This window comes from Falco rusticolus, chromosome 4 (assembly GCF_015220075.1).
Source record: "Falco rusticolus isolate bFalRus1 chromosome 4, bFalRus1.pri, whole genome shotgun sequence".
Taxonomy (NCBI): domain Eukaryota; kingdom Metazoa; phylum Chordata; class Aves; order Falconiformes; family Falconidae; genus Falco; species Falco rusticolus.
In genome coordinates, this window is record NC_051190.1 from 103,345,021 (window position 1) to 103,370,831 (window position 25,811).

At 37.4% G+C, this 25,811-nt stretch overlaps 1 protein-coding gene across 5 annotated transcripts in view; it reads left to right on the plus strand.

Annotated features, from left to right (window-relative positions):
• Positions 1-25,811, plus strand: part of SLC4A7 (solute carrier family 4 member 7) — a 97,638-nt gene that overhangs the window by 53,097 nt on the left and 18,730 nt on the right. For 2 of the 5 annotated variants that reach the window (XM_037383047.1, XM_037383048.1), the window contains exons 5-15: positions 56-216; positions 2,349-2,537; positions 11,159-11,274; positions 12,070-12,129; positions 12,723-12,880; positions 14,592-14,679; positions 16,201-16,347; positions 17,614-17,717; positions 19,261-19,435; positions 21,778-21,911; positions 22,467-22,712. In XM_037383047.1, the coding sequence (XP_037238944.1) occupies positions 56-216; positions 2,349-2,537; positions 11,159-11,274; positions 12,070-12,129; positions 12,723-12,880; positions 14,592-14,679; positions 16,201-16,347; positions 17,614-17,717; positions 19,261-19,435; positions 21,778-21,911; positions 22,467-22,712 (1,578 nt within the window). The other 3 variants (XM_037383051.1, XM_037383050.1, XM_037383049.1) reach the window with 3 other exon arrangements.

The window sequence follows — 25,811 nt, forward strand, 5'->3', positions numbered from 1 at the left end:
GCTTGCCATGTTGTTGGTCTTCCAGGAGAAATACAAATATGTGCATACATTTCAGGTGGCTGAAATTTGAAGAAGATGTTGAAGATGGTGGTGATCGGTGGAGCAAGCCTTATGTAGCAACTCTGTCTCTGCACAGTCTCTTTGAACTGCGAAGCTGTATTCTTAATGGGACGGTCATGTTGGACATGAGAGCAAACACACTAGATGAGATAGCAGGTTGCAGCAAAACTTTATTTTTTAAATACTCCTAAATTTTAATCTATAACTTGATGTTTTTGATGGTGTCTTTTTATGTTCTTGAAAATATGTATTGAAGAAACAGGTATGTGCATGTTTACTGCAGTTTTCTTCATCTGGTTGTAAAGAGCTGATCCTGCATACTTCACTCCCAAGGAGCTACAACTGGATGAGTAGGACCTCCTTTATTACATATTTTAGGATGAGGCCCAGAATTTACCTTTATGTTCTAATCCCCGAATGTGTTCTTTGTCTTTGTTTCTACAGATGAAATGTAAATATCTGCCAGAACATTTTAGGACTTATTTGTGCACTTTAGTACCATAATTATTAATCATAACTTGCCTGATGTTAACTTGATGCCATTAGTGCAGTTGATTGTTGCACATCTGATATTTTTTTCACCTTTATAAGAGGTGAGCAGAAATAAGTTTTGTACATGTTGTTTGACCTATGTTGAGTGTCCTCACTAATCACATGGTCATTTTGGATACTATAAAACCAGCTTTGAAGACTTTTTCATATATAGATACATATACCTGTATATATCTATCTATATATATAATCTGCTTAGCCTGAATGCCTTTGAACTAGTTTTACATAATTTTCTGGTATCTCTTGCTACAGGTACCACACAGTGGAATGCCTTCTCAGGAATCATGCTAGGCTTAGGGCTGACCAACATGTATGTGAAAGACAAGGTGTTTTGGCATTAAAAACTTTGGCAGTGCTTGAAATCTTTTTCTTGTTTTGATTTGAAATCTGCAAAATTCACTCGGGAAATTGGTATTCCTTTCCTGTTTTCCTGACTTACTGAGCAAGAGTGTTCAATACATGGTTTGTAAAAGTAATGTTTTGGTTTATAATTTATTTTTAATAATTAGCAATAATCTTAGTACATAAGAAAAACAGGCATTGCTTAATTCTGTTTAAACTTTTTTAGTAGCAGGTATTTTAGTTGGAACTACGATGTCTTAAGAGATTGCATGACTTTGTTTCAAGTTAATTGTAGGTGCCATTACGAAGCATGTATGGTAACACACCTTGGCATACAAATGTACTGTCTTATTTCCATGAGCCAGGAATACCTAGCAGGTGTTCTTGGTTCTTACGCAAAACAGAGGAGGGAGAGGGTGGTAGGTTTCCTTTTGAGAAGCTATAACAAAAGGCTGTATTGCCAGTAATAGAAGGAAGGTGCATTGTACTGACAAAGACTTTGCTGCATACAGTTTTGTTTATAAGGTATTCTGAGCCATAACCTTTTTCACTGTGAGAAGGTCTATGTAATTGTAGTTTACCAATACAGTTGGGTTCTCAAGACTTCAGCTAAGACTGGCAAACTATAATAAAAAATTGTCAAATAGGTTCATGTTGAGTTGTGCAAAAAACAAAAACCAAGTTTGTTTTTTAATAATAATAATAAAAAAGGCAGCTAAGAAATCACAGCAGGTATTTTTGCAGACATGAAGGCTTTCTTTCCTGATGTGAGCACACGAATGGGATGTCCTTTCGAAACTTCATGTTGTTTGACAGCTCATTAGGACATAAGTAGCTTTTGTTTCATGCTTCCTCTTATAAAGCACATGAATTTCTTGAAGTTCAGTAGAGAGCCTTAGGAATTTAGGGCCTCTTAAGGTGATGACAGAGGAGTTAGGGAATTAATCTCATTCTGTATACTTTCAAAATAGGGAACACCAGGTTAAGACTGTCATAAGTCTGTTCTCCATTTGTTTGTGTGTTCACTTCTAGTGGGGAGTTGTTGAATACGTATATACTTTTTTTTGGAAGGGAGTCACCACTGAAAGTTGAAGTAAATGACCACAAATCATAAAATACTAAGTAACTTATTTCTTAAAATGATGCTACTAATAAATATTGTCCCTTGGATCTGCATGTTGTGCTTTGCTTATTCTCACATTTGTGTGTTTAGTGAGATCTTTGAATATTTCCTGTGGATTCTTGAAGATGACTTTGCTAAAGAAAAGACTTTTTTTTTAAAAAAAGTTGGTTTTTTAATCATTATTTGGTGCAGCTACAGTGCTTGAGTGTGGTGAAAGGAAGACTGACAGCTGTATTTATAGTCTTCTTTTTTTGTCGTTGTTACTGTGTAGATATGGTTTTGGACAACATGATTGCCTCTGGACAGCTGGATGAATCCATAAGAGAGAATGTGAGAGAGGCTCTTCTAAAAAGGCACCATCATCAGAATGAGAAAAAGTTCAGCAATCGGATTCCCCTGGTTCGGTCTTTTGCAGATATAGGCAAGAAACATTCTGACCCTCACTTGCTTGAACGAAATGGTGAGATAAGTTGTAGCATCCAGTTTGTTCTAACCTGTTAAATAATGTTCTCACTGGGAGATGAAGGAAAATTCAGCTGATGTGAGCAGATAAGTGTTTCCTTCTTGATAAGCAAAGAACTAATGATAACGGTGTGTGCTATGTGTAGCTGTGGATGATGTTTCTGTATATTTTTGAATTTACTCAAACATTCTACTCCTGCCTGTAATACATAGCATGCGTTATTGTTTTGAAGTGTAGAAATGTAGAAATGTTTCTTAGGATATGCTTGAATAAAATGCGTAATGTTTGAGGAATCTCAGCACTGGGCATAGCTGTATATGTTTGTCAGATGGATCCTACTTGCTTATTCAGTCTTTATACTAGAGATTTACTTGTCGTGAGTTCAGTGATGCTGACAATTACTGTGTTTTAATCCAATATTATGCTAATATGACTAGAAAAAGTTCAGTATGCGAATAGTGAAGAAATTATTTTTAACTAGGATGCTTTATTTTTACCTTGTTTTGTAGAGGAGGATGTAATGGGGGAAAAAACCCACAACTAAACCCAAGAAGGGTATTTACAGTGCTTTTGTAGGCTGTACCACATGATTTATTGAAAATATTCTGGAATATCAATACATTTACTTTAGATATCGAGGTCCAAATAGCAATATATGCTGCAGAGCAGCATGCTTTTATTCTTACTTGCCTTAGAGCCTCTTATTTCCATAGCTGTTCTTCATATATTCTTTTACCTTACATTAACTAAGACACATACAAATTAAACTGAAATTATTTAGTCTAGTAAAAACTTAGTACCGATTTCAGGAATCGCTCCTTGAAGTGAAGTTCCTTTCCTGCCTTGAAAGATGCATTATTGCTTAAAACATGTTCCACGTAATGAAGTGCTTGTTGGGAGCTCTCAGTTTGAAACAGACTTTGGAGTATGCCCCAGCAAATATCTAAGCTTGTTGATACTTTTTGTTAGCTAGTGAATATATGATGCACACCTAAATATTTCTCTGACAGTTTCAGAATTATTTTTTCTACAATGAAAGTACAACTAATTTATATAAGAGCATAACTTCTTGTATAACTTCTGACCTTCCTGTTTCATTCAGCCAACGTGAATATTTCACATACAAACTTGGTTTTACCCATCCTTGAACACCTGTATCCCCAGTGGCAATACTGAGAATTTTTGTATTTGAGGTCTCTTGCTTGTCACTTGCTTTTCATGTATCACTTATACTTTCCAGTGCATTTTATTCTTGGCATTATTCCTACAGCAGAATATGGGATATATGCTGAAAAAAGAAGCCAATATAACATGGTGAATTCTTTGCCAGCATATACTGATTTACTTTTTCTTTATAATCCAATGATCGCCCTCTAATAAACCAGTAAACCAAATATGCATATGTGCATAATACTTGTTAGGCTCCTTTTTATACCTTTGTGTGTTGGGACATCTCATGTTCCTGATTCTTCACAGATACACTGACAGAAGTCCAGTTATTACTGTAGTGATTAATGTAGACAAAAATCATCCAGTTTGCTCTGTTGGTCCTCCTTACTGCACTGCTGTTTTAATAGCTGATCTTTAATTCTTAATTTAAATCAAGCTTGTATCTGTAGGATCCACTCTTCCATTTTGGGGGGACGACGACAGGGACGGGGAGTGGGGCAGGACAGGACAGGGGAGCGACATGGGTGGGCAGGACGGGGCTGGATGATGACATGGGCGGAAAATGCATGCGACCTTTACCTAGGCATACTTTCTGCGCCTCCTTTCTTGTGTAAGTTTTTGTAGGATTGTTCAATGTATTGGTCTCTGTAGTGCCTGGCATAAATGTGAAACTGAATGTGTCCAGTTTGCTGTTCCCCTGCTTGGTGGCATGGTATGTGAAAACAGCACATTTTTGATTTCAGGGATTGTAGGAGAAGTAATCAATGCTCTTGTCAAGGAGACTGCCATCCCAGGAAAAGTGTGGTAAAAGGGAGGAATGTTATTGCTAAACCTTATAAAGGAGGTACTGATATGAGGACAGACAGTCTCTCTGCCTGCTTAAGGAAGAACTGAAATCTATTACAAACTTAAATTTGTGGGAACTGTGGCAAGACTTATGTTCTCTTTAGATAAAGTTAGTGAGATACGGAAACTGGATAGGGAAAAAATGTAACAATGCATTTTGGCGAGACGTGTTTAATTTTGGGCAGATGAACATATTTGGTAAGTCACAGCAAGAAGAAATGGAGAAGTGACTATCTTAAAAATACAGAGACTACAGCTGGCTAGGAAACTTCTTGTTTTAGTAAGACTTAATGGAAGACAGTTGCATTTAACACGACTAGGTATGTTTGCTCATGTTAATTTTGGAATATTTTAATTTAAAAAATCGATAATTCTATATAATGGTTGCAGTTAACTGAAGTCCTATAATGTTTTGTGTGCTGCTATTAATGTATTTTTTGGATGGCATTAAAGGTAGCTGCTGTGTAATTAGGAATAAGAAATTCTACGAAAATTTAAGAGTCAGTTTCAAGAAACTTTTTTTTTCGCCCCTATTAACAAATCTTACTGACTTGAAGATAATATCTTCTCCCACATATCTTTGGTGCTCTAATTAGTACTCATCAGAAATTCTGACTTCTCTAATATCTGGAATAAGATTTGCTCTTATCTTTTATATTACTTGCATGAGTATGACACCTTGGCCTGTAAAGCTTGCAATTTACTATGTAGATTGTTAATACTTACTTGTGTCTGTGGTTTTTTTTTAGTATATCCCTGTTGTAAGCCTCATGGTGTTTAATTTGTTTTATCTCAGGGGAAGGCCTTTCAGCCTCCCGCCACTCTTTGCGAACAGGTCTCTCTGCCTCAAATATTTCCCTGAGAGGAGAAAACCGTTTGTCAGTTCTTCTCAATTACCTTCTTCCTTCTTCAAGAGCTGGAACCCCGGCAGCCTCAAGGTGTACAACCCCCGTAACTACCCCACAAAACACACCACCCTCCAGTCCTACCTGCAGCCACCCGCCAACCACAAGTGCCCAGCCAAGTCCACTTCAGGGCAAGGAATTGCTGGTGTCACCTGCCAGTGATGCTATTCCTTCAGTAATAATCCACCCACCTGAGGAGGACTTAGAAGTGCAGGAAAGCCAGGAAAAGAAGACAGAGGAAAATATTGACAAAACACCAGGCAACTATTGAAATTTAAGCTGTCCATGTGTGATGCACACTGCATCTGGATCACTTGCATTGCAATGTTTTTGGCACATAACTTGGGCACAAGGGAATTATGATAACTGTTACCTCTGCCTGCATGTTTTGTTTTTTCTCAGTTGTGACTGTTTTCTTGTTCAGCATTTTTAACTTTTTAGCTTTTAACTAAAGCCAGCAAAAAAATTCTTTAATTAACCTTGATTTGTGTAATTAAAAAGGAATATAGTGTTAAAATACAATACATAAGCAAAATGTCAAAAATGGTGGCCTTTTACTTTCACTCACCTGCAGTCCGTGTCAGGTTTTGATTTGTTGTTTTTGTCAGTTGAGTTATTTTAAACCAGTGGTTGATATTCTGAGATGGCTACAGCTGAAGATGTGGTGAAGTATTAGCGATGAATATGAAAAGAATTAGAAAGGATGCAGTCATCAGTGGTGTTCACAGCGTAGTTTTATCGTGGAGTCTTTAAGCAGTTTCATTTTTGCTGCTGTGCTTTTAAAAACTAGGGCCATTAAAATCAGTGGTGGTTTGGTGGAGCTGGCAGGTTCAGTTCCCCGACAGCCGTTTCCAGATAGCTTTCCATTAGTGCACTGCTTCAGCATCAGGCACTTGGTTACTGTTTTGTGTGTTTGATATGTAAAATAGGATAAGATAGTTAAGAGTTTATAATTATAGGTCAGAGCTCAGCAATTTATTAATTTGTTGTCTTGCAAAGCTATTGTTCTTCACATGTAAAAATGCATGTAGTTGTATAGATAAGTTGAAAGAAAGGATGGAAAGTTCTGACAGTTTCTTTAATTGTTTTTAGTAAATGTTTCTTAACTCATGCATTCTGCATGCATACTGTTACACTTGCTTTACGTTTGCAAAATTACCACTTATTTAGAGACTTCAGTATTCTTCTAGATAGATGATATTTTCAAGCAGATCACCTTTCTTTTTAACCTTCAGGCTCCTCCTGTCTTTTTTTTCTTTATTTTTTTCTTGTACCTTGCCAAAATCTAGACTGTAGGTTTCTCTCCTTTCTCCTTATGTGCATGGGATGGGGGGTTGGGGAAACTGATCGTGCTCAATTCTTTTGTCAGGGGGGCTTTTCTTGGTTTCCTTCCTCACTTGTTTAATAAGTAAGGGCATGTTTTTACATATAGCAGTGAAACTATGCTGACAGAGAAAAGGCTGTGGTTATCTGCCTTTTCACATCTTGCAGCCAAGTCACTGAAAAGGAAAGAACGTACTGTGCTGTAGGCTGGCATCTTGAGCTGGAGCACAGGCCCCTGCCATACTTAATCTCAGAAAAGCAGAAATCTCTTTCTCCAACTTCCATATGGGAAGTTAAGAGAATTCCCTTGAAGATTGTTCTCTGTCATGGGTGATCTTTCAAAGGTAATTAAAACCCAGAAGTAAAATAATGGCTATAATTGGTTTTCCAGTTCTCATTTTTCTTCTCATCTGGCAGAAATGACAGCGTGCCAGACCCAAGATCTTTAGAACCCAAGAGAAGGCAAACAAATGAAGATCAAATACTTGATGCTATTATTATCAGTAATAAAACTTTCCACCAGAATCTCCTCCAAGTCAAGTTCAGATTGCCTTTGTGCCTCGAGGGAATGTTTCTCATAAAGGTCAAATCTGAAAGGGATGGTTTCCCAGTTAATTCATAAATAAGTCTTTCCAGAGAAAGATGAACACCAATAATGATGGAAGACATTTTTGTTTTCTGGGTTTTTTTCCACCTTTTTTAATTCAAGAAATCATCTGACCACAGGAAGACGCATTTTCCTTAGAGATGCCTTTGAAGACATTCTCAGACTGTGACTTCAGGGCTGAACTGGGCTGATCTCTGTCTTGGAAGACAGACTCAGAAGGGAGCCCTGAAGAGGAAGTAATCTTCCTTGTATTAAGTTTAAAAAAAAAATAAAATAGTCTTCTGGGTCCATTCCACTATAGGTTATGGTCTGTATTGCCTCTCTAGTAATTCAGAACATTGCAATCTGAATACTTCTTCCACGTCAGTATGACTTTGAGTTGGGTTTGTTTCCTATGAGCATTAAGAAATGTGTTAATTTTCTAGTAGGTGGCTTTCTTCTGTTTAGCATTCATCTATCCTTGGCTTTCTGTTATTCAGACTTTAGTTTTCAGTCTTTATAAATGCTAGGTTACTGAACTTAATGTGAATTTTACTGTAAAAGGAGGGAAGAGGGACACTTTCAGTCTACCACTTAATTTTTATCAGCCAGTCATCAGTTCACAGTAAGTCAACCAAGCAAATGGTTCTGTTTAACATCTTTTTTTTCTTTTGTCACCAGTTGAAGAACAGCTTTTGTTTTTCCATCTTTGAAACTGTTGAATAATGAATTCCATAGGCAGAGCTAGGAAGAGAGATGTGTCACAGATCAAGATGAACACTGTTAATTCACCAGCATCATTAAGATTTCCTAATGTCTCCAAATAACAGCAAAGCAGCCTGTTTTAAGGGGTCTTTTGGTTCGCCCATAAACGTACTTTAAAATTGAGTAAAATAACATTTAGAACAGTTTTGCTCTTAGGATAATTACTTACTGAAAATAGGAGTTCAGAAAGGTTTGCATATTTGCCTTCTAGAAGTAATTTTAATTACTTTTTTCACACTAAGGCTGCATTGGAATTTATTTTTTAAAACAAGTTTTTATTTCCTCAGATACAAAATGGTGTGACTTCATATTTAAAAATTTTGCATTGCAGCCTATATAAACATAATTATATTGGAATAGTTGTGCTTAGGTGTTGAACCTCTCTTACTTCCCCAACCTTTCTTTTTTTTACTGAAACAGAGATGAGGCAAATATCTGTATTCTTGCTTTCTTCTTCCAGAAGACAATGTTCATTAGATTTTTGTGATGACGACATTAAACTAAGTGCAGCTACAAAGAAAATGCACATGATCTTTAGTGAAGGTGTAGTTTTAAGTACTTTGAGTGATTTTATGAGGTTTTAATCCAAATTTACTCAAGACTCGATCCACTGCTGTCTTTTGAAGGCGGGGCAGGTGGTATATTTGCCCTAACTAACATCAGTAAGAGTACTGTGTATTTGTGACGATCACCTTAGTATCTTGGTACGGCTAGATTAATTTCTCAGTCTCACAGTCTGGAAAAATTACTAAGCAGTCTTTCTTTTAGCAGTAGCCTCTCAGTCTGTATCTACTGAACTGGAAAAGAGAAGGAAATTTGTTCTTTTATTGGTGTGAAATTTGAGTAATGGTGTTATGCTATTAGAGATGATGATTTTTTAAATTCTGAGTTGCCCTGCAAATATCAGATTGAATGATATGCATAATGAAATGCAGTATCATATGGAAATGCTTGCTCAAGTCTGAAAACCTGTAAGCAGTATTCTCATGTGAGCACCAGCAGTCTGGCTGACTGTTAAGACCAACAGAAAGGAAAACTATTTACATGTGGTTTAGGATCAGGCAAATGTTCCTGTATCAGTGCCAAAACTTGTGAACCGTAAGTGTGACTGGCTGTAGAAATTTTGAAGGCAAGCCTTTTGGATGAACCAGTATCACTTTAGTACTGAAATAATAAATTAGTTTATGCTAATGTGTGGAATCCTTATTCTGTATCCTCCTCCTTGATTATCTCTCCACTTTTATTTCTAGTCTGTGCTTGCTCTTGCTCACAAGGCATTTGTGAAAATTGAAAAATGATACATTATTAGTCATCTTTCATCAGTCATACATCTTCAGTTACTTCTATTGCTACGTGTGGGGGGGGGGGAGTGAAAAATCTGTATGTATAAACTTAAATATTATGCTCTTCTTCTGCAACAACTGTTTAATATTTCCTTTCTATTTCCAGTCCTACAAACACATCTTAATATTAACTCTTACGCAGTTAAGTACTTTGAACAGCTGATTTCACAGGCGTTTGATTGGATTGCTGTTATTCTTGTGAATAATGCATACATCTTGGAGTGAAAGGGTAGAATGATTTCCCCCCCCCCCCTCCCCTCTCTAGATGAGTGTAGTATTTATAGTGTTAGCTAATTACTTGTGCATGTTAGGATTCACAAAGGAAATTACAGTTGATTAACTTCATTTGAGTTTTGCTTCAGGAAAAACTACCAGCACCACTTACATCCCTGTGAACTGCTTAGAATGAAAATCAGTGGTAAAGGCTTGGACCTGCATGTTTTCCATTAATATGATGGCTCTTTTGAAAGAGTTTTTTGGAAAGAAATTTGGAGATCAAGTAAAGTTAGTTCAGTTGTCATTTGAAATGGTTAAAAGTGTCAAATTGCTAAATTATAAACATGGAGGGATGCAAGTAGTTGTGCAACAGTAGTTATGACAGAACAATAGCGAAAAGGTAGCCAATGAGGACTTCAGTTTTATCTTGACTAGTGACACTTGACCTAAATACAAAGTTTCTGCATCTAATAGTGTTTAGACTTTAGTCTTTGTATAGATGTGGTTTTGAAAGCATGTTAAAGCATGTTTTATCACCACATCTGAAAGGTCTAGTGTAGACAAGCAAGGCCAAATGCACTTCTAGCACATGTTATACTGAACAAGTAAAAGCTCTGTAATACAAAAGATGGGATTTGGGCTTGGTTATGCATGCCTAGACCAGCTTTTGGTAGTTGGGTAGGGATAACTGTGGTGCAATGTGGAATTCACTGTGTATGAACACCTGGGTTACTTGCCTTTTGGGCCCTTCACTGAACCTCTGTTAATAGTAGTGTAGCAAGCTACATAAAACCGTCTTGCCTTGGTGCAGGTGTTAGAGGGCACCTGTACATTTAACTTAAACAATTGTATGTGCCTCTTCAGCTAGTGTGTTAGACCATTTAATGTAGTAACATCTGGTCAGATCAGCAGTTGGAGCTTTGGTTTGTTGATTGAAATTATGGCTTGCAAGCTGTTTATCCTTCATGTAGTACACTATTAGTACACTATTTACTTGTACAGGTTAGTTGACTACCGGGGTATCATTCCCTGTAGTTGTAGCCTGAGGCTTGCTGAGGCTTTTTACAACTCAAATAACTGCTACACAGCAGTCTGGGTTGCAGAGATGTTTGCTTTTTGTGTTTGAGGACTTCTAAATGTAGTGAAGATGGTGTCTACTAACTACTAGAGCAGTTATGATTAATGTCAACAGTTGTTATTTTTTCTGTGATTAAAGTAGCTTTTGTTTTCTGGTGACTGTTCTGCAAATGGCCATCATTTGGGCAATACTTAATTTTTTTTAAAATTATGTCTTTATTTTGACAACACAATGACTTGTTAATGTTGCATTTATGATACTAATGTGGGGCACTGAATAACTTGCACATTTGCTTTAAGCAAGCTGCCACATTGAGTTTTGGTAGTGTCGCATACTTGGTTCACTTCATACATCATTTTGAACTTACCTCTTTTGTTTTAATTTAGGGCTGTTAGCTTCTCCACAGTCAGCACCTGGAAATTTAGACACTGGGAAAAGTGGAGACGTTAAAGGTACTGGGACAGGAGGAAGCAGAGAAAACAGCACAGTTGATTTTAGTAAGGTAAATAACGTTAAATACCTTAATGCTTAGCACAAAATAAGTATGTAACAAAAAATGCCCTGGTTGTAACTTCCCTTTTAGTTACAACTGAGACACATACATGCACATGTGTACAAGTGTTCATAAGACATACATACTAAGACGTAACTTGTATGTATGAGTGTCAGAATGTGGCGTAGGCTAAGTGTGTCATACATTTTGAAACTTTTCCCAGTGGGACTCAACTTTGTTTTGTTTGATAATCTTTTCAGTATTTTGGTAACTTCAGGAGTGCAGCAGCTGTACTTTCTCATGCAGAGGGAGGTATTTTCAGATCTGCTATAAAGACTCTTACGAAAGATATTTTGTAGATGGTGTTGTAACAGTTTTTCTAGGACTGACTTTTTGGGTATTTTTGTATAGAGGGCTTTTAAAGGGGATTTGTATTATATGTTTTATGAATCTGCTGTACAAGAGTTATTGTACCTCTTAATCATTGGGAGCATGTAATACCACTTAAAGGAAATCTTGTGTAATACTGTGAATCCTGTGTATTTCTTTCATAAGTTAAATTTGCTGGGCAAGTTCCATTATGGCTTTTACTATAAAACTCAGTCTGTAGTGTCATCTATACTGTGAAACACTGTAAGAAAATTGGTTTGCCAAGTGAAATAATTGTGTTTAAGGAAAGCTGACTTACACTGTAGTTCTCATCTAATCATGGCAGGTGCCATATATTCCTGCTCCTCTGTCACAGTTTTTACGTTTTTGCTTGGCCTGTCCTTCTGTACACCTGCCTTGTCTCCTGTTGGGCAGGAGTCAGCCTCCTGGCACTGTAGTTGTGGCACACTTGGTGTGGGACTCAAGAGGCCATCTGTAAGTTATGTAGATAGCAATGTAACTGGTGCTTGTGTGTGTGTATATGTGAACACAGAGTTCATGTGCTGTACCATTTTCTAATGCCTTTCTGTAATTATGTACAGAAATGAATGTTAAGATTTGCAGCTGTCATATTCCTTATGGAAGAAGACATAAACATACAAATTATTTTTCAAAATTAGGACATACTTGAAATGTGCCACTGAAATAACTAACTGCATTCTGGAAACCATGTGTAATTACATGAACTCTCCTTAGTTAATAGTGTGTAGTTGTTGTTACGTCCTTTCACAGAATGTTTGTCATGATAAGTAATATTAGAAAGGTGGTTATGCAGTTTGGAGTCTTCTAGAATACAGTAGGTGGTAGTAATTCTAACTCCTAGAAAATAATTTATTATTAGTTGGCTGGCTGGCTGACATTTTCTACATATGTTTGTCTTCTGTGTACTGTGGGATATTTAATTTGCTTTTTTATTTTTCTTTGTAGCATAAATGTCTAGTAAATACTGATAAGTTTGTAATTATGTTATAGAATATCTGCTAACAAATGTAAGGGAATAAACACTTGTTTCATCTTTGTATGAATAGGTTGATATGAACTTCATGAGGAAAATTCCTTCAGGAGCAGAAGCATCAAATGTGTTAGTGGGAGAAGTAGATTTTTTAGAAAGACCTATTATTGCTTTTGTGAGGCTCTCCCCTGCTGTGCTTCTCTCAGGTCTCACAGAGGTTCCGGTTCCTACACGGTAAATAAATGCCTGGAAAGTCTGGCTTTACTTATACAGTAAGATAATATTTACAATCTGAAATAGTTGTAAGTTTTTATACATACTCTATTAAGCTGAAGAAATGCAGACTTTTGTTTAACATAATGCCAGTTATTTACTGTAAAACTCAAAGGAATGAGATCAGACATAAATTCGCTGAATGCTATAAATACATGTAATGATGCTGTCTTAAACAAGCGCAGAAGTTGAAACTGATAGCTGACCTGGAGTCTTTCAAGCTTGTGTTGCCATTTTAAAGAAGGATATGAAGACTGATACAGTTTCTTTAGGTGCAACACAAGGTGATGGTGGGGAAGAGTCCATCCACCAAGTCTGAAAGTCTGTCTATTCTGAAGCTTTGCTCTTGGTACACACAAATATTCTGTAGGTGGTGGAAAAACTTAGCTTTTCCGTGCCATCCAGCCTGGTGCACCCATCCTCACCCCCACAGAATCATGGGCCTCACCAGCATACTGTGGGTATACCTACCACAGATAATCGAAATGTCAAAATGCAGGTCCCGTGATGAAGATAGCAGGTCATTTCATCAGACATCATGGAGGCCACTTTGTTTTCTGTGCATGTTGATGTATTGGGCTGTTCTGTGGTGTTTGACATAAATCTGTGCATTTATGTTTTTTGGTGGTTTTGGCTTTTTAGTGCTTTAAAATTACCATAGTACTTGTTTATCTTTGTAATTTTCAGTTTATACACTCTAATGAAAGGCAAAAATAATCTTGGCAGTGTTCTTATAAATGTGAGAATTTTCAGAGGGTAGTTGATATTAGTGCTCATAATGTTTCTTGGGAAATTCCAAAATTTCTGCATACAGATTATTGTGTTAATGTAGCTAAAACTGTCCTGTCCTAAATTTTTCAGAATGGTGTAGAGTTGCAGATTTGGAATAGCATACTTGATTCTGAAGATGCAATCTAAGTTTCAGTTAGGGTAGTCAACTTGGAAAAATAACATTGAGCTTTCTGTACTGTGAGGTGAAAGAAACCCCATACCTTTTTCAAATGTGTTGTACTTAGGAGCTTCATTTTCATGGAGTATGGGAAGAAAGTAATGAAAAGAATTACTGAGGTTTGTATCATTTCAACTTAAGAGGTACTAGTCCTGTTTAAGTTTGGTATTTTTTTAAAAAAAGTGTGATACCTGTTTACTGTGATTGGAAATGGAGACTGTCTGTTAATGTGTGCTGTGACCCACCCCCAGATGCCCAAAATGTCACTTTTACCTTCATAGATGTTCAAGCTACAGGTTCCCTTCCTTTCGAGGATATGAGTATGGCCAGTAGCTCGAAGTATATCTCTGCACCCGCTGTGTGAAGTACCCAGTCACCCCTCACTGAGGGGTCTTTGCCAGAATGTCAGAAACTCATAATCTGGAGGAAATACTCATTCTGCTCTAGCCTGTGGATTTCTACTACATTTAAGGCTTTAGAAGGTTGAAACATTAGGCTTAATTAAGAAGATTTCAAAGTCATGTTGGTTCAGGATTCAAGTTCCTTCCAGTAATGACTTTGAGGCAAGTCTTTTCTTAGCCTTGCAGCAATCTTTAAGATCTGAAATGGTGAAGAGGATATTTTTACTTCACTACTAAATTTTCTTTAAACGTTAGTTTGAAAGGACCCTCTGAGTATATTGAAATGAGTCAGCTGTGTTCATCTCAGTTGCTTTTTCCACAGGTTTTTGTTTTTGTTGCTGGGACCAGCAGGAAAAGCTCCACAGTACCATGAAATTGGAAGGTCTATAGCAACACTTATGACAGATGATGTGAGTGATGTTTTTTAGTTAGTAGTCTAGAATAATGTTTTTACCGACTGTTTTCAGTAAATATATTCTGGAGTGACAAGTTAAACTAAAAAGCTCCAAACTGGTTAAATGAAGAACTGTAAACCTAATTATTTCTTGTGTTAGTGAACTAGATAATGGTAAATTAACTTTTCCCCTTGTTTTCCTTGAAGAAATCTTAAATGTATTTCTGAAAAAACACTTCAGCTTTGGTGTATACATTTCATTTTTGTGTGGAATTGGGAAATAGAACTATTGAATAGAGCTGTGTCTGGTATGAATCACTGTTATGTCGAAGAGGACAAAGGAAACTGCCAGTGTTCAGGACAGAAGGTTTAAGAATGTCTGCGATTGAGTCATCAGAGATTTTTTTTAAATCAAGGCGAGGTCAAGTCATTAAAATTAGAATTTTACTAGGCATTTGAAGTCATGTGCTTAGAGCGCTGGTGGATGGTTTTAAATAGGATGTTTTATTTCTGACTTCGCATTGAGCGCCACCTGCTGAACTGCTGATAATTATTAGGGTTATCTAACGGAAATTTTAATTTTTGTTTACTGTAGAACAATTTAAAGTTTGGAAATGTGAACCAGATGAATGGTCATTTTACAGTTGGGCAACCAGTTGGTGAATACAGTATTTGTTCAGTGTGAGAACTGAGTATTAAAAGCTTTAGTGGCAGCTTCTAATTTTTTAGGTGGGCTGATTTTTAGCAATACTGTGGATCATTGAAATAGAAAAATATAAATTAGTCAGTGGTCTAAAAAGACCTAAATAGACTTAAAAGATGTAATTTGCAATTAGAAGACTTAACAGTCATGTCTTTGGAGACAAACAGTTCAGGCTTCAAATGTTCAGGATAATCTTCTGCAAAGGTTTTTTTTTATAGCAACACTAGCATTTCTTTCTCTGTGTGTATAAAAAGCATTTTGGGATTCAGGAATTGTTTTGTTGTTTCCCTCAAATAGTACGAGTTTGTCAAATCAGAGTTTGTGTTGTTGTAGTCTGTAAAACAGCATAGAGGTTTTTTGAGTAGTCGGAGGATTGCTTTTGTGTGCTTTTTAAGAAATCTTTTAATTAAGCTTGAGGTATACAAATTCTTATAAAAACTTGTGTTTTAGTTTGGAGGTCCTTTTTTCCTGATACAGCACAGCATGGTGGCACAGTGGCTGTGGGACAGGATTACTCGGGCAGTAGTACGTGAACTTGATTTACTGACTATTGAAGATCACCTTTTTAACGAAATTTAGAAATGAACTCAGTATTCCTTTTGGGTTTGAAGATACAACTTCCTTATTTTATGTTCCATAGGGATGTGCAAACAGATAGTTTTTAATGCAAAAGTATGCAAGTAAAGTAAAAGCCTAAATTTTGAGGACCTTTAAAAAATTTTCCATGCTTTTTTAAAAATAATGAAACTTTCCTTGTGATCAGTTCCTCTTTCAAAAAAAAAAACACAAAACAACAACAAAAAACCCCCCATGAATGTTGGTACTATTTTGCAGGTTTTCCATGACGTTGCCTATAAAGCAAAAGACAGAAATGATTTGTTGTCAGGAATTGATGAATTTCTAGACCAAGTGACAGTCCTGCCTCCAGGAGAATGGGATCCGTCTATACGAATTGAGCCACCAAAAAGTGTTCCTTCCCAGGTAAAAGGCGAAAAAGGGGAAAAAAAAAAGGGGGGGGGGGGGGAGAAAAAAAGGGGAGAAAAAAAGTCCAATAGAAAGCTTCTGTGATTTTTATTTTGCAAGTGCCATTTCCCAATGCGAGTAAATTGTGTATTGTGTACTTGAGGAAGGCAGTGACATTGATTTGGAAGAAAAAGTGGATTGTCCATTTAAGTGGTAAAAGAAGTGTTAATCAAACTTCTGCAATGTTTGTAAGTGTATTTACTATTATTTCCTTTTGTAACACTGAAGTGAGTTCATGTGGGATCTAGGAGAACTGGTCTGAAATTCTACCTGAGATCATATTATAAATTTCATTTTTAATCTAACAGTGATCAGCAAGAATACTGTAATTCTTTTATGTAAAACTTCTATTTGCATACAGTGTCGATTGAAATGTTTTAATGTATATTGGCTAACAGATAATGTTCACGGAATGTTTATGAAGTAGATAAAAATGGATCATATTGCTCAGTTGTGATACAAGCTTCGAATGAGAGCTGGGGAGCTGGACCTTAGAGGGACATCGATTTCTTTCCTTCCTCCTGCTTTACAGCTGAGGGGAGTTCCTGCTGCCGGGGTCGAAAGTGGGGGAGAGCCTCAGAAGGGTGACATTGGTGTTGAACCCAGCGGTGGTTTGAGGGAGCGGGAAGAGTGACAGCAGTGTGGTTTATTCATTAATGGCCGGAGACTACCACTTGTTTCCAAAATAAGCAGGGCTTCGGGGGTTTTGGGAGGCAAGCTCAGCTGAGAGATTTATAAGGAGCTGGTGAGCAGCTTGCTCAGTAGGGGAATGACTTCTCATTTATACTTCATCTAAATTCTCTGCCTGTCATAAAGCGAGGTCAGTTTCTTTTAGAAACCAGAGGCTCTTCTGCCCTGGAAATGATTGAGGAAAAAAAATCTGAAGATTTCTAGGCATCATGGTTGAGCCTCTGCTGTGTCTTGAAAAGGTAGGCTTTGCTTCCCCATGTCTCATGGATGTCTTTCTTACAGAAAGAAGGAAGATCAGTACTGTTGTGCAAGGTACTAGTAGGGTCTTTTGGGGAGTATTGTACAGTTCTCGCCATCTGTACTCGAAAGATGAATATAGCAAATGGAGGACTGCTGATAAGCTGGGACAATGAAGAATGTTTGGAAGGCATGGAGTGTCTGCACGCTGTCTTTGAATTACAGGTTTTAGTGTAAATGCAGTCTTAAAGTATGGGTTTTTTTCTTCTTTTTTCTTCTTTTCCTTCCTTTCTTTAGGAGAAAAGGAAGGTACCTAAATTTCCAAATGGATCTACTCCTACAGGAGACACTCTCAAAGAAGAAGGCCATCATGCTGGACCTGAACTTGAGAGAACTGGAAGGTGTGTTCACTTCCCTAAATTCTAGCTACTGTAAAGAAATAAATGTGTTAAATCTTCACAGTTTTTAATGATGACATTTGAACATAAAATACCATGGTATAAGTGTCAGAGCGCATCCTTTTTCCTTTTCAAGTGTTGGATTCTTGCCTATAAATGCCAATCTGCTTAAAGTATTTTCAAGCCTGTGGCAATGTTTCACAACACATTTGCGAAGGATTTCATATAAGATGCTGCCTAATTTAACTAACTGACTTTTAAGAATTGGGTTTTAATTTATAACTTTCAAGAGCATGCAATTAACGTAATTATAGCAGGAGTATACAATTTTCAGTATTGGGCTAGGTACTAAAAATTTATGTTAATGCAAATCTGTTTTATTAAACATGTATGACATGGAACAACAAGGAATATAAAGTGGCAAAAAATACTTCAGAATTGGTTAGGTTTTATTTTGGTTAGGTTTCTTTTAGATCTAAAATCAAATTGAAGGAATTTTTTTCAGTTGAGTTGCATTGTTGTTCTCTGTTAATTATGAAATACTTACCAAATAAAGACCCCAACACTGGAAATACCTGGTTAAGATTAAACCGTAATACCTCATGTGAGAGTAGAGATTAAATCAGCTGAAAGATTCTGGAAAAGATTTACAGTGTTGTTGTGCCCAAAATAATAAAGTTCCAAATGAAATGCATCTTTCTCATATCCTTGCAAGAAGGACTTTACAACATTCGTATTGATTTTTACCATTTTGGCTTTGGTATGCTTACTTTTTGCCTTTTTTTCAGGCAGTATGTGGAGCAGAGAAGTTCATTTCTGCCCACAGAATTATCCCTAGATGAGACTGTTGCTTTTCTTGGGAATGAATTTTTTTTAATAACTCAACATAATTTTTTTATTTGTAGGTGGAAATTATACCTAGTATTTTGGAGTCTTGAAATTTTTGGGAAACTGCCAAAAGCCTTTTAATTTCTTCCTAATAAATTATTCAATTTAACTGACATATATATTTGGTTTTGTACTTCCATTTGTAGAACATCTTTATACTCCAGATGAAAACAATGTTAAAAATGATAGACCTAAATTTATTTGTGGACCTAACTGTATGTATGTAGAGAATTAAAATAAAAAACCTAAACTACTTACTGGAATAGTGATACTGATATGTATCAATGCAGCAGTTTTGGTTGAGGTTTTAGCATATTTTTCCTGTTCCTTGTTTTGAATATTACAAGACAGATTTGACTTAAAACATAATTTAGGTGGAATTGTTTGCAAAGATATTTTTTCAGTATCTAGCCCATATACAAAAACACCTAGCCAGCTTTTAAAAATGTAGATAACCTGTTTGATTATATTTGGAATACTACTGAAATGGAATAAATAAGATTCTCATTTAGATTTTAAACTGTTATGCTTTAATCTGGATTATGAAATAGCTAATTTGTGCTGGCAATAGGCACTGGCAGTCATGTGTAGCCCATAGTTTTGAACTAGCTAGAATCCTTTAGTGTACAGTTTGACGAGTTTCATCTCACCTATTTAGGCTTTTTGGTGGTTTGATACTTGACATCAAAAGGAAAGCACCTTTTTTCTTGAGTGACTTCAAGGATGCATTAAGCCTGCAGTGCCTGGCCTCGATTCTTTTCCTATACTGTGCCTGTATGTCTCCTGTAATCACTTTTGGAGGGCTCCTGGGAGAAGCTACACAAGGCAGAATAGTGAGTACAAAGAATGGTAGTGGCCAGGCTTTTAGACCTTCAGAGGCAAGTCACTGTGTGCATTTGTCTCATTTATTTATACTTGTATTTGAAGAATTTACCCACAGCACTTGATTAGCCTGCCCCAAAGCAGATCTTCCCCAAAAGGTAATTGCTGTGGAAAATGTGGGGAACCCATGTGAACAGGAGAAGATGCACAGTGGAGGTAAAAAATGTTTATCCTGCCTTATTGGATGAATGGCTTCATGAATTGAGAAAAGGCTTGCATTACCTTCTTTTTGGCTACTTGAAAATGATGAATAGCAGTAAAGGTGCACCATCCCACTAGGCCTACTTTAGGCAAAGTCAGAGGCTCAAGGTGGATAGCCAAGAACGTGTACTGGCCTTGAGTAGTAGGCCTACAAGGATGATAATGCCTGCGGTGTATGGTAGTGGTCAGTTGCATATTGGGCCAGTAATGAATGGGATATGTATATGCTTTCACTAATGTATGTTGTTAACCTTAAAACTGGTTAAGGTTTAGGAGCAGAAAATACTCTTCATTGTAAAAGACTTGAATATAAACCATATATGTACAAAATTTTGGTAGTGTTAAGTTGGGCAGGAGATAACACTAGCACCTTTCAAACCAAAACATCATTGCACTTTGGTTTTTGGAGCAAGGAAGGAATACTGTACATCAGCAATGTTAATAACTTGGTGTTTGTGTCAATTGGCTTGTAAGTAAACTAGTTTGAAGTGTATTTTCTGTTTTTAAATCTATAATGAAGAAACAAGGCTCTGTCCTGGGGGGGGGGAAGGATGTATTTAGACATAGACATATCCTTTACAAATTCAAAGATTTTGGTAAAGCTTATGATGCTATAAATATCTTCTTGATACTTTGATCAAGTTTTTAAGCTTGTACTGTATTAAAATTTAGTTCACTACTTTATCTCTTTCAAGTAACGCTGTTGAGTCAGATTTTTGTTTATTGATATAGCACTTCAAGCTGATAATTTTTTTTCTGTATTTGCTGTCTTTTCTGTGTGCTGAAATGTAGGAATGGTTAGCAAAATGTTGGTATAATTTTTGAATGCACATCATGTGTAATGAAAATATGCTCTTTTTAAAGCTTGATTCTTAAACACCTTCTTTCTTTTAGCTATCTGGAATTGTTTGCGGGTTTGTTCCTGCCTTCAGATACTTGGTGTGCATCATTGAATATAAAATTTAGTTACTGCACACACTTGTTCAAGCACAGTAGCTGACATTGTAAGGTACACAGTTTGTGTTTTGAAACCTTTCCTCACATTCCCAGAGGTCATCACCTCCGCAGTACTTCTGTCCCTGCCACCCTGATTGAGAGCCCCAAGGTTAATGCATTGACTAACCAAAAGCACTAATTCAAAGGTAATAGAACAAGGGACTGGGATTATATATTTTTTTTTTCCTGATGTAATGAACAAAGGACTCATGTTTTCATTTTTAATAGCCCCAGTTCAGCAAACCATTTTGTCCCGTTTTAGATGCTTTCCTGAATTGGAGCTTTAAGTTTGCATAAATACTGTTTTCTTAGGCTCGCATAATTGCAAAATAACAAACACTTAAGGCTTCCTGGGGGAATTTTTTAATCTGTAATCCGTGACTTCTCATAGTTGTAAATGGGATAGTTAACTATTTTCATGTAACTTTAATATCATTTTAGTATTTAAAACGTCTTGCCCCTCTCTTCTGAGGTGCATTGCAACTTTTTTAAAGCAGAAAATATTACAGTAAAACATTTAATTTGAGAACTGGAAAAGAAATGCATTACCAGGTGGGACATTAGTTTACTGCTCATCTATTTTTGGTGTCATGTAATTTCCCCTGCACCTCCACCTGTCAGTTTTTTCTTTTGTAATACTTGGTTGACTGATGCAGGTTTGATACAGCACACCGTATCATGTTTTGGTACAGGTATGTTGCAAGATATATATTTTTTTTTTTTTTTTCTTTACAGAGACAGATAATTCTTTCTCTAAGCTACATGTTGAGTAACACTTTTTTTTTAATATATTTAATTTGTAGTAATTGTTGGTATGTTTTTCCTCCATAGCTAGCAGGACTACTAACTTGTTCTCATGGTCTTGGATGGCTTTATGTTTCTCAGGAGTGAAGTTATCAAAATTTTTTGTCCATGGTATTGTTATTGCAAAACTGTGTTAAGTTATTCTTGTTGCAAACATCTATATTAATTGCATTGTTTTTACATTGTCTTGTTTCTAAGTTAATGCATCTTAAAACTGTATTTATGTAGATGTGATGCTAAACGCTGACCTGAAAGGCAGCTTAGTTACAGCAGTTTCTTTTCCCCCAAACAGAGTGCAATAGAGTCTCTCTTTGGAGCCTCATTAACTGGGATTGCCTATTCTCTCTTTGCTGGGCAACCTCTTACTATTCTGGGGAGCACCGGACCAGTTCTAGTATTTGAAAAAATACTATTTAAATTTTGCAGGTAAGTGATGTTTGTATTAGCTTGATGCACTTTCTAACTTTCTAGCCTGTTAGAGTAGCTGTAATTGAATTGTGTGTTAAAAGTGTGTGTCTATGAAGATGTAAATATAGCGGCAAGAGACTGAGAGATGGGTGTGGTTTGGCAAAGCTGTGAGGCACTAGTGAGCCTTAACGAGAAAATCAGTAATAAAAAGTGGCTAGGACTTAAATAAAAGTTATGTTCTGACTGAAGATGTTGGCTTTGGTTCTGCAGTGGTAAACAGGGATTGATCTGCCCTCTAAGAGAAAAGCATCTAGGTAGTTCTTGAAAGGTCATCCCTGTGATGCTTCCCAAGCTAGGTAGTTACACCCTTAATCCTAGAGGCACCTTATAGTGTTGCTTTGCTTTGGTGGAAGATGAGACAGAAAAGTTTCTGCTTCCTTCAAAACTAACAACATCAAGGATGAGAGAAGTGGTGAATACCTATAGAGCTTGGCTTTGGTATCTGTTTTCAAATAGAATATAATACAGGTGACTTTTAGCTCAGTTAATACTTCTGTTTCTTTCTTCACACAGGGATTATGGTCTTTCCTACCTCTCCCTGCGAACTAGCATTGGTCTGTGGACTGCGTTTTTATGCATAGTGCTTGTAGCCACAGATGCCAGCAGTCTTGTGTGTTACATCACTCGATTTACTGAGGAAGCTTTTGCAGCGCTTATATGCATCATATTTATTTATGAGGCATTGGAAAAGCTTTTTCATTTGGGAGAAGTTTATGCCTTCAATATGCACAATGATTTGGATAAACTGACTTTATATTCGTAAGTACCAAGTTTCTATCTGTCAGTAAAATACACAGGGGAAATACAGTATAGAGACATACAGTCTACTAAGCTGTGATGTGTGCCTGTCCTGGGGAGGGTAGCAGGAATGCTGGGGGTGGTACGGGCATGAGAAACCTCAGAAAAATTCTATTCAGGATGCTGTAGAATTGAATTTTCTGTTAGCTGTCGGTGGTTGGAAGGGATGAGGGGCTGTGACAATGCCTGCTTTAATTGGAGCTTTACTCGAGGTCAACCTGGAGATCAAAGGTCAGAACTGGAGTTTTGCCTTGCCACCTCTAGAAATCATGATAGTTTACTCCACCTGGGTGAGGATTATTTCCAGGTAGCTGAGACTTGGAGAGCTTCTGCAACTTTTACATGATGTGAATAGGGAGTTAACATCTTCAAACAGTGTTGCTTTCTACTGTTATGGGGAATACCTGACTTCTTAAAAAAACCAAACTATTTTTGAGAGAGAAAAGTAATACAAAATACAATACAGCCATTCTGTTAATCACAGTAACTAGCAGTAAAACTGTCAGTACAAAACAGGTCTCTGCTCTGGCACCTGGAGCACCTCCTGTCCTCCTTCTGCACTGACCTGGGTGTCTGCAGAGTTGTTGCCCTCATGTATTCTCACTCCTCTCTCCTGGCTGCTGTCATGCAGTAACTTACTTCCCTTGTTAAATGTGTTACCCTAGAGGTGCTGCCGCTGTTGCTGATGGGCTCAGCCTTGGCCAGTGGTGGGTGCATCTTGGAGCTGAGTGGCATTTGCTCTGTTGAATGTGGGAAAAGCTTCTGGCATCGTCTCACAGAAACCACCCCTGTAGCCCCCCAGCTACCAAAACCTTACCATGCAAACCCAGTACGCTAACTTTTAGTGTGCACCTGTACCACTTCTGCATTAAGAGTTCACTTATACAGTAAAATGAGCATTGAGTACTACTTATACCATGTCTTGATACTCATATTTTTTAGTTTATGGTGATACACTTAAATGCTGCTTTATCTTTTGCTGCTCAGTGTGAAATTTACAAGCTTATGGTATAGTTCCACTAAACATGATGAATTGGGTTACAGCTCACACCTGTCAGAAGGAGGAAGTCCTGCTGACTGTTACTGAAACTGCTCATTTTGCATAGTTTAAACCAATCAAAAGCAAAGCTGTTCTGTGATTCATCAACAACATGCAGTTAGCTGTCAATCAGCAATCCATATGTTCCGGATCAGTGATACAGCAGATAAACTCAAGTGAGATACTTAAGGAATACTAGTAAGAACCTACACGTTTTTAAACTGTCTCCTGTTACTAATCCCCAGAAGTTCTTATTGCACCCCCACCAATATTTACCCTCCAGCCCCAGACACGTGGGTTAGTCACACACCATGCTTAAGGAGCATGGATTTCTCTGCTAGTGGGTCCCTTCCTGCTGGAAATGTGTGTCCTCTAGCTTTATTTGTACCTGTGTGGTTCTCTGCTAGTGAGGCAGCCCCCTGGGAGGTCACATCTACCAGCAGTTCCTCCTTGTTGCGCCCTGCAGGCAGTTCTCAAAGGGCAGGCTGCCCACCTTCTGCTGGGCGGCTGCTCTGCCTGGCCAGGGCACGGATCACTGATCGCAGGGTGACTTCTGGCAGTGTCAAACCAAGTTTTGGCTGTTGTGTTTCCACTTCTAAGATCTCTCCTTGCTTTTACAAACATTCATGCTGCTTTGGTACTTCCTTTCAGGAGAATTCCCTTTTGGTTCTCTGTTTTTTCTTTCTTTTTTTCCTTTCCAAAAGCCTTTTTGTAGTTCCTGTGTTACTATTTAATCCAGCTGATGGTCGTAATTTTCCTGTTCAATGGGATTAGTTTTGGGCAAACACCTTCTTGGACAGCTGCTTGTATTCCAGTCACACATGACATTCACACTCACTTTCCTGCCTTACCAGCAGTTGAGACCAGGCCATGGTGCCAGGAGTGGGCCGTGGGAGTATGCTCACTTCCTAATTTCTCCCTTTCTTCTGGCTGCTCATCCTTCTGTTGCAGAGGCTCTGGGGCCTCACTGGCCTCCTGTGTGAGTGCGTTCAATTCAGTAGTCTGGCAGAAACTGTTCTGCAAATCTGTAGGTCTGCTGACCCTTGCCACCCGATTGTGTTTTGCTATGCTAGCAGAGGCAGGCCTCATATGAGAGTGGGAAGAGGAACGTGTGGCTTTTCTTTCAGGACATGCCACAGAGTTCAACTTTGGTTTGTCTTTTTTTTTTTTTTTTTTTTTTTTTTCCCCTACCACAAAGCTGTAGGAGATCCAGCCTTTTACGCTTGCTTTTTTCCCCCTTCTGTACCCCCAATGGGGAAGAGGGTGCAAAACAAGTATCTTCAGCAAAGTGAGCCAGAAGGCGGTCTCTAATACTCTTACATTTTCTGTTTTTTCTTTCTCTTCCTGGATTTCCACTTAGTTACTTGCTGGCGTTCCTTATCTTAATTGCATTTGTTGAGAAATTTGTCCATCAGTCTTTCTTCCGGCATGCTTGTTTGTGTTACTGCCTTGACAAACAACTAAACATGCTTTCTTTTCATCTTATACTTACTGTTGCAATTCCTTTCTCTTCTGATGGTTCTCGAGTTACTCAGTTTGGAACTACCTTGTAGGAATTGCTGCTTTCCAGTCTTCTCCTATTTCCTTTTGCTGTTACTTCATGATTCAGTTACCAAAAGAAGGTGGACATACGTATAATTTTTTTAAGGTTCCTTAAACATTATGCTTTGCAAATATAGGTTCTTTTTGCCCACGCACGTTTAGTGCTTTTTCCTTCTTTACTGTCATACTATCAGAGTGCAAGTATGCCGTTCCATGGTTGTTTTTCAGTATTTTGATGAATCTCATAAAAAAAGGAGACTTTTCTTGCTTATTTTATGTTTCTCTTCTACATAAATGTTTACATGTTAAGCTTATGGTTTGGTGTACTTGAATAGCCTTATTTAAAAACATCACATTAAATCAATATCAAATGTTACTTTTTTTTACTGATCTGTACTTCTGTCAACCTGTCTGATAGAAAGGGTTCTGCAGTCCAAGTCTGCAAACCACTGCAGTAGGGAGGGACACTTTTACTTGTA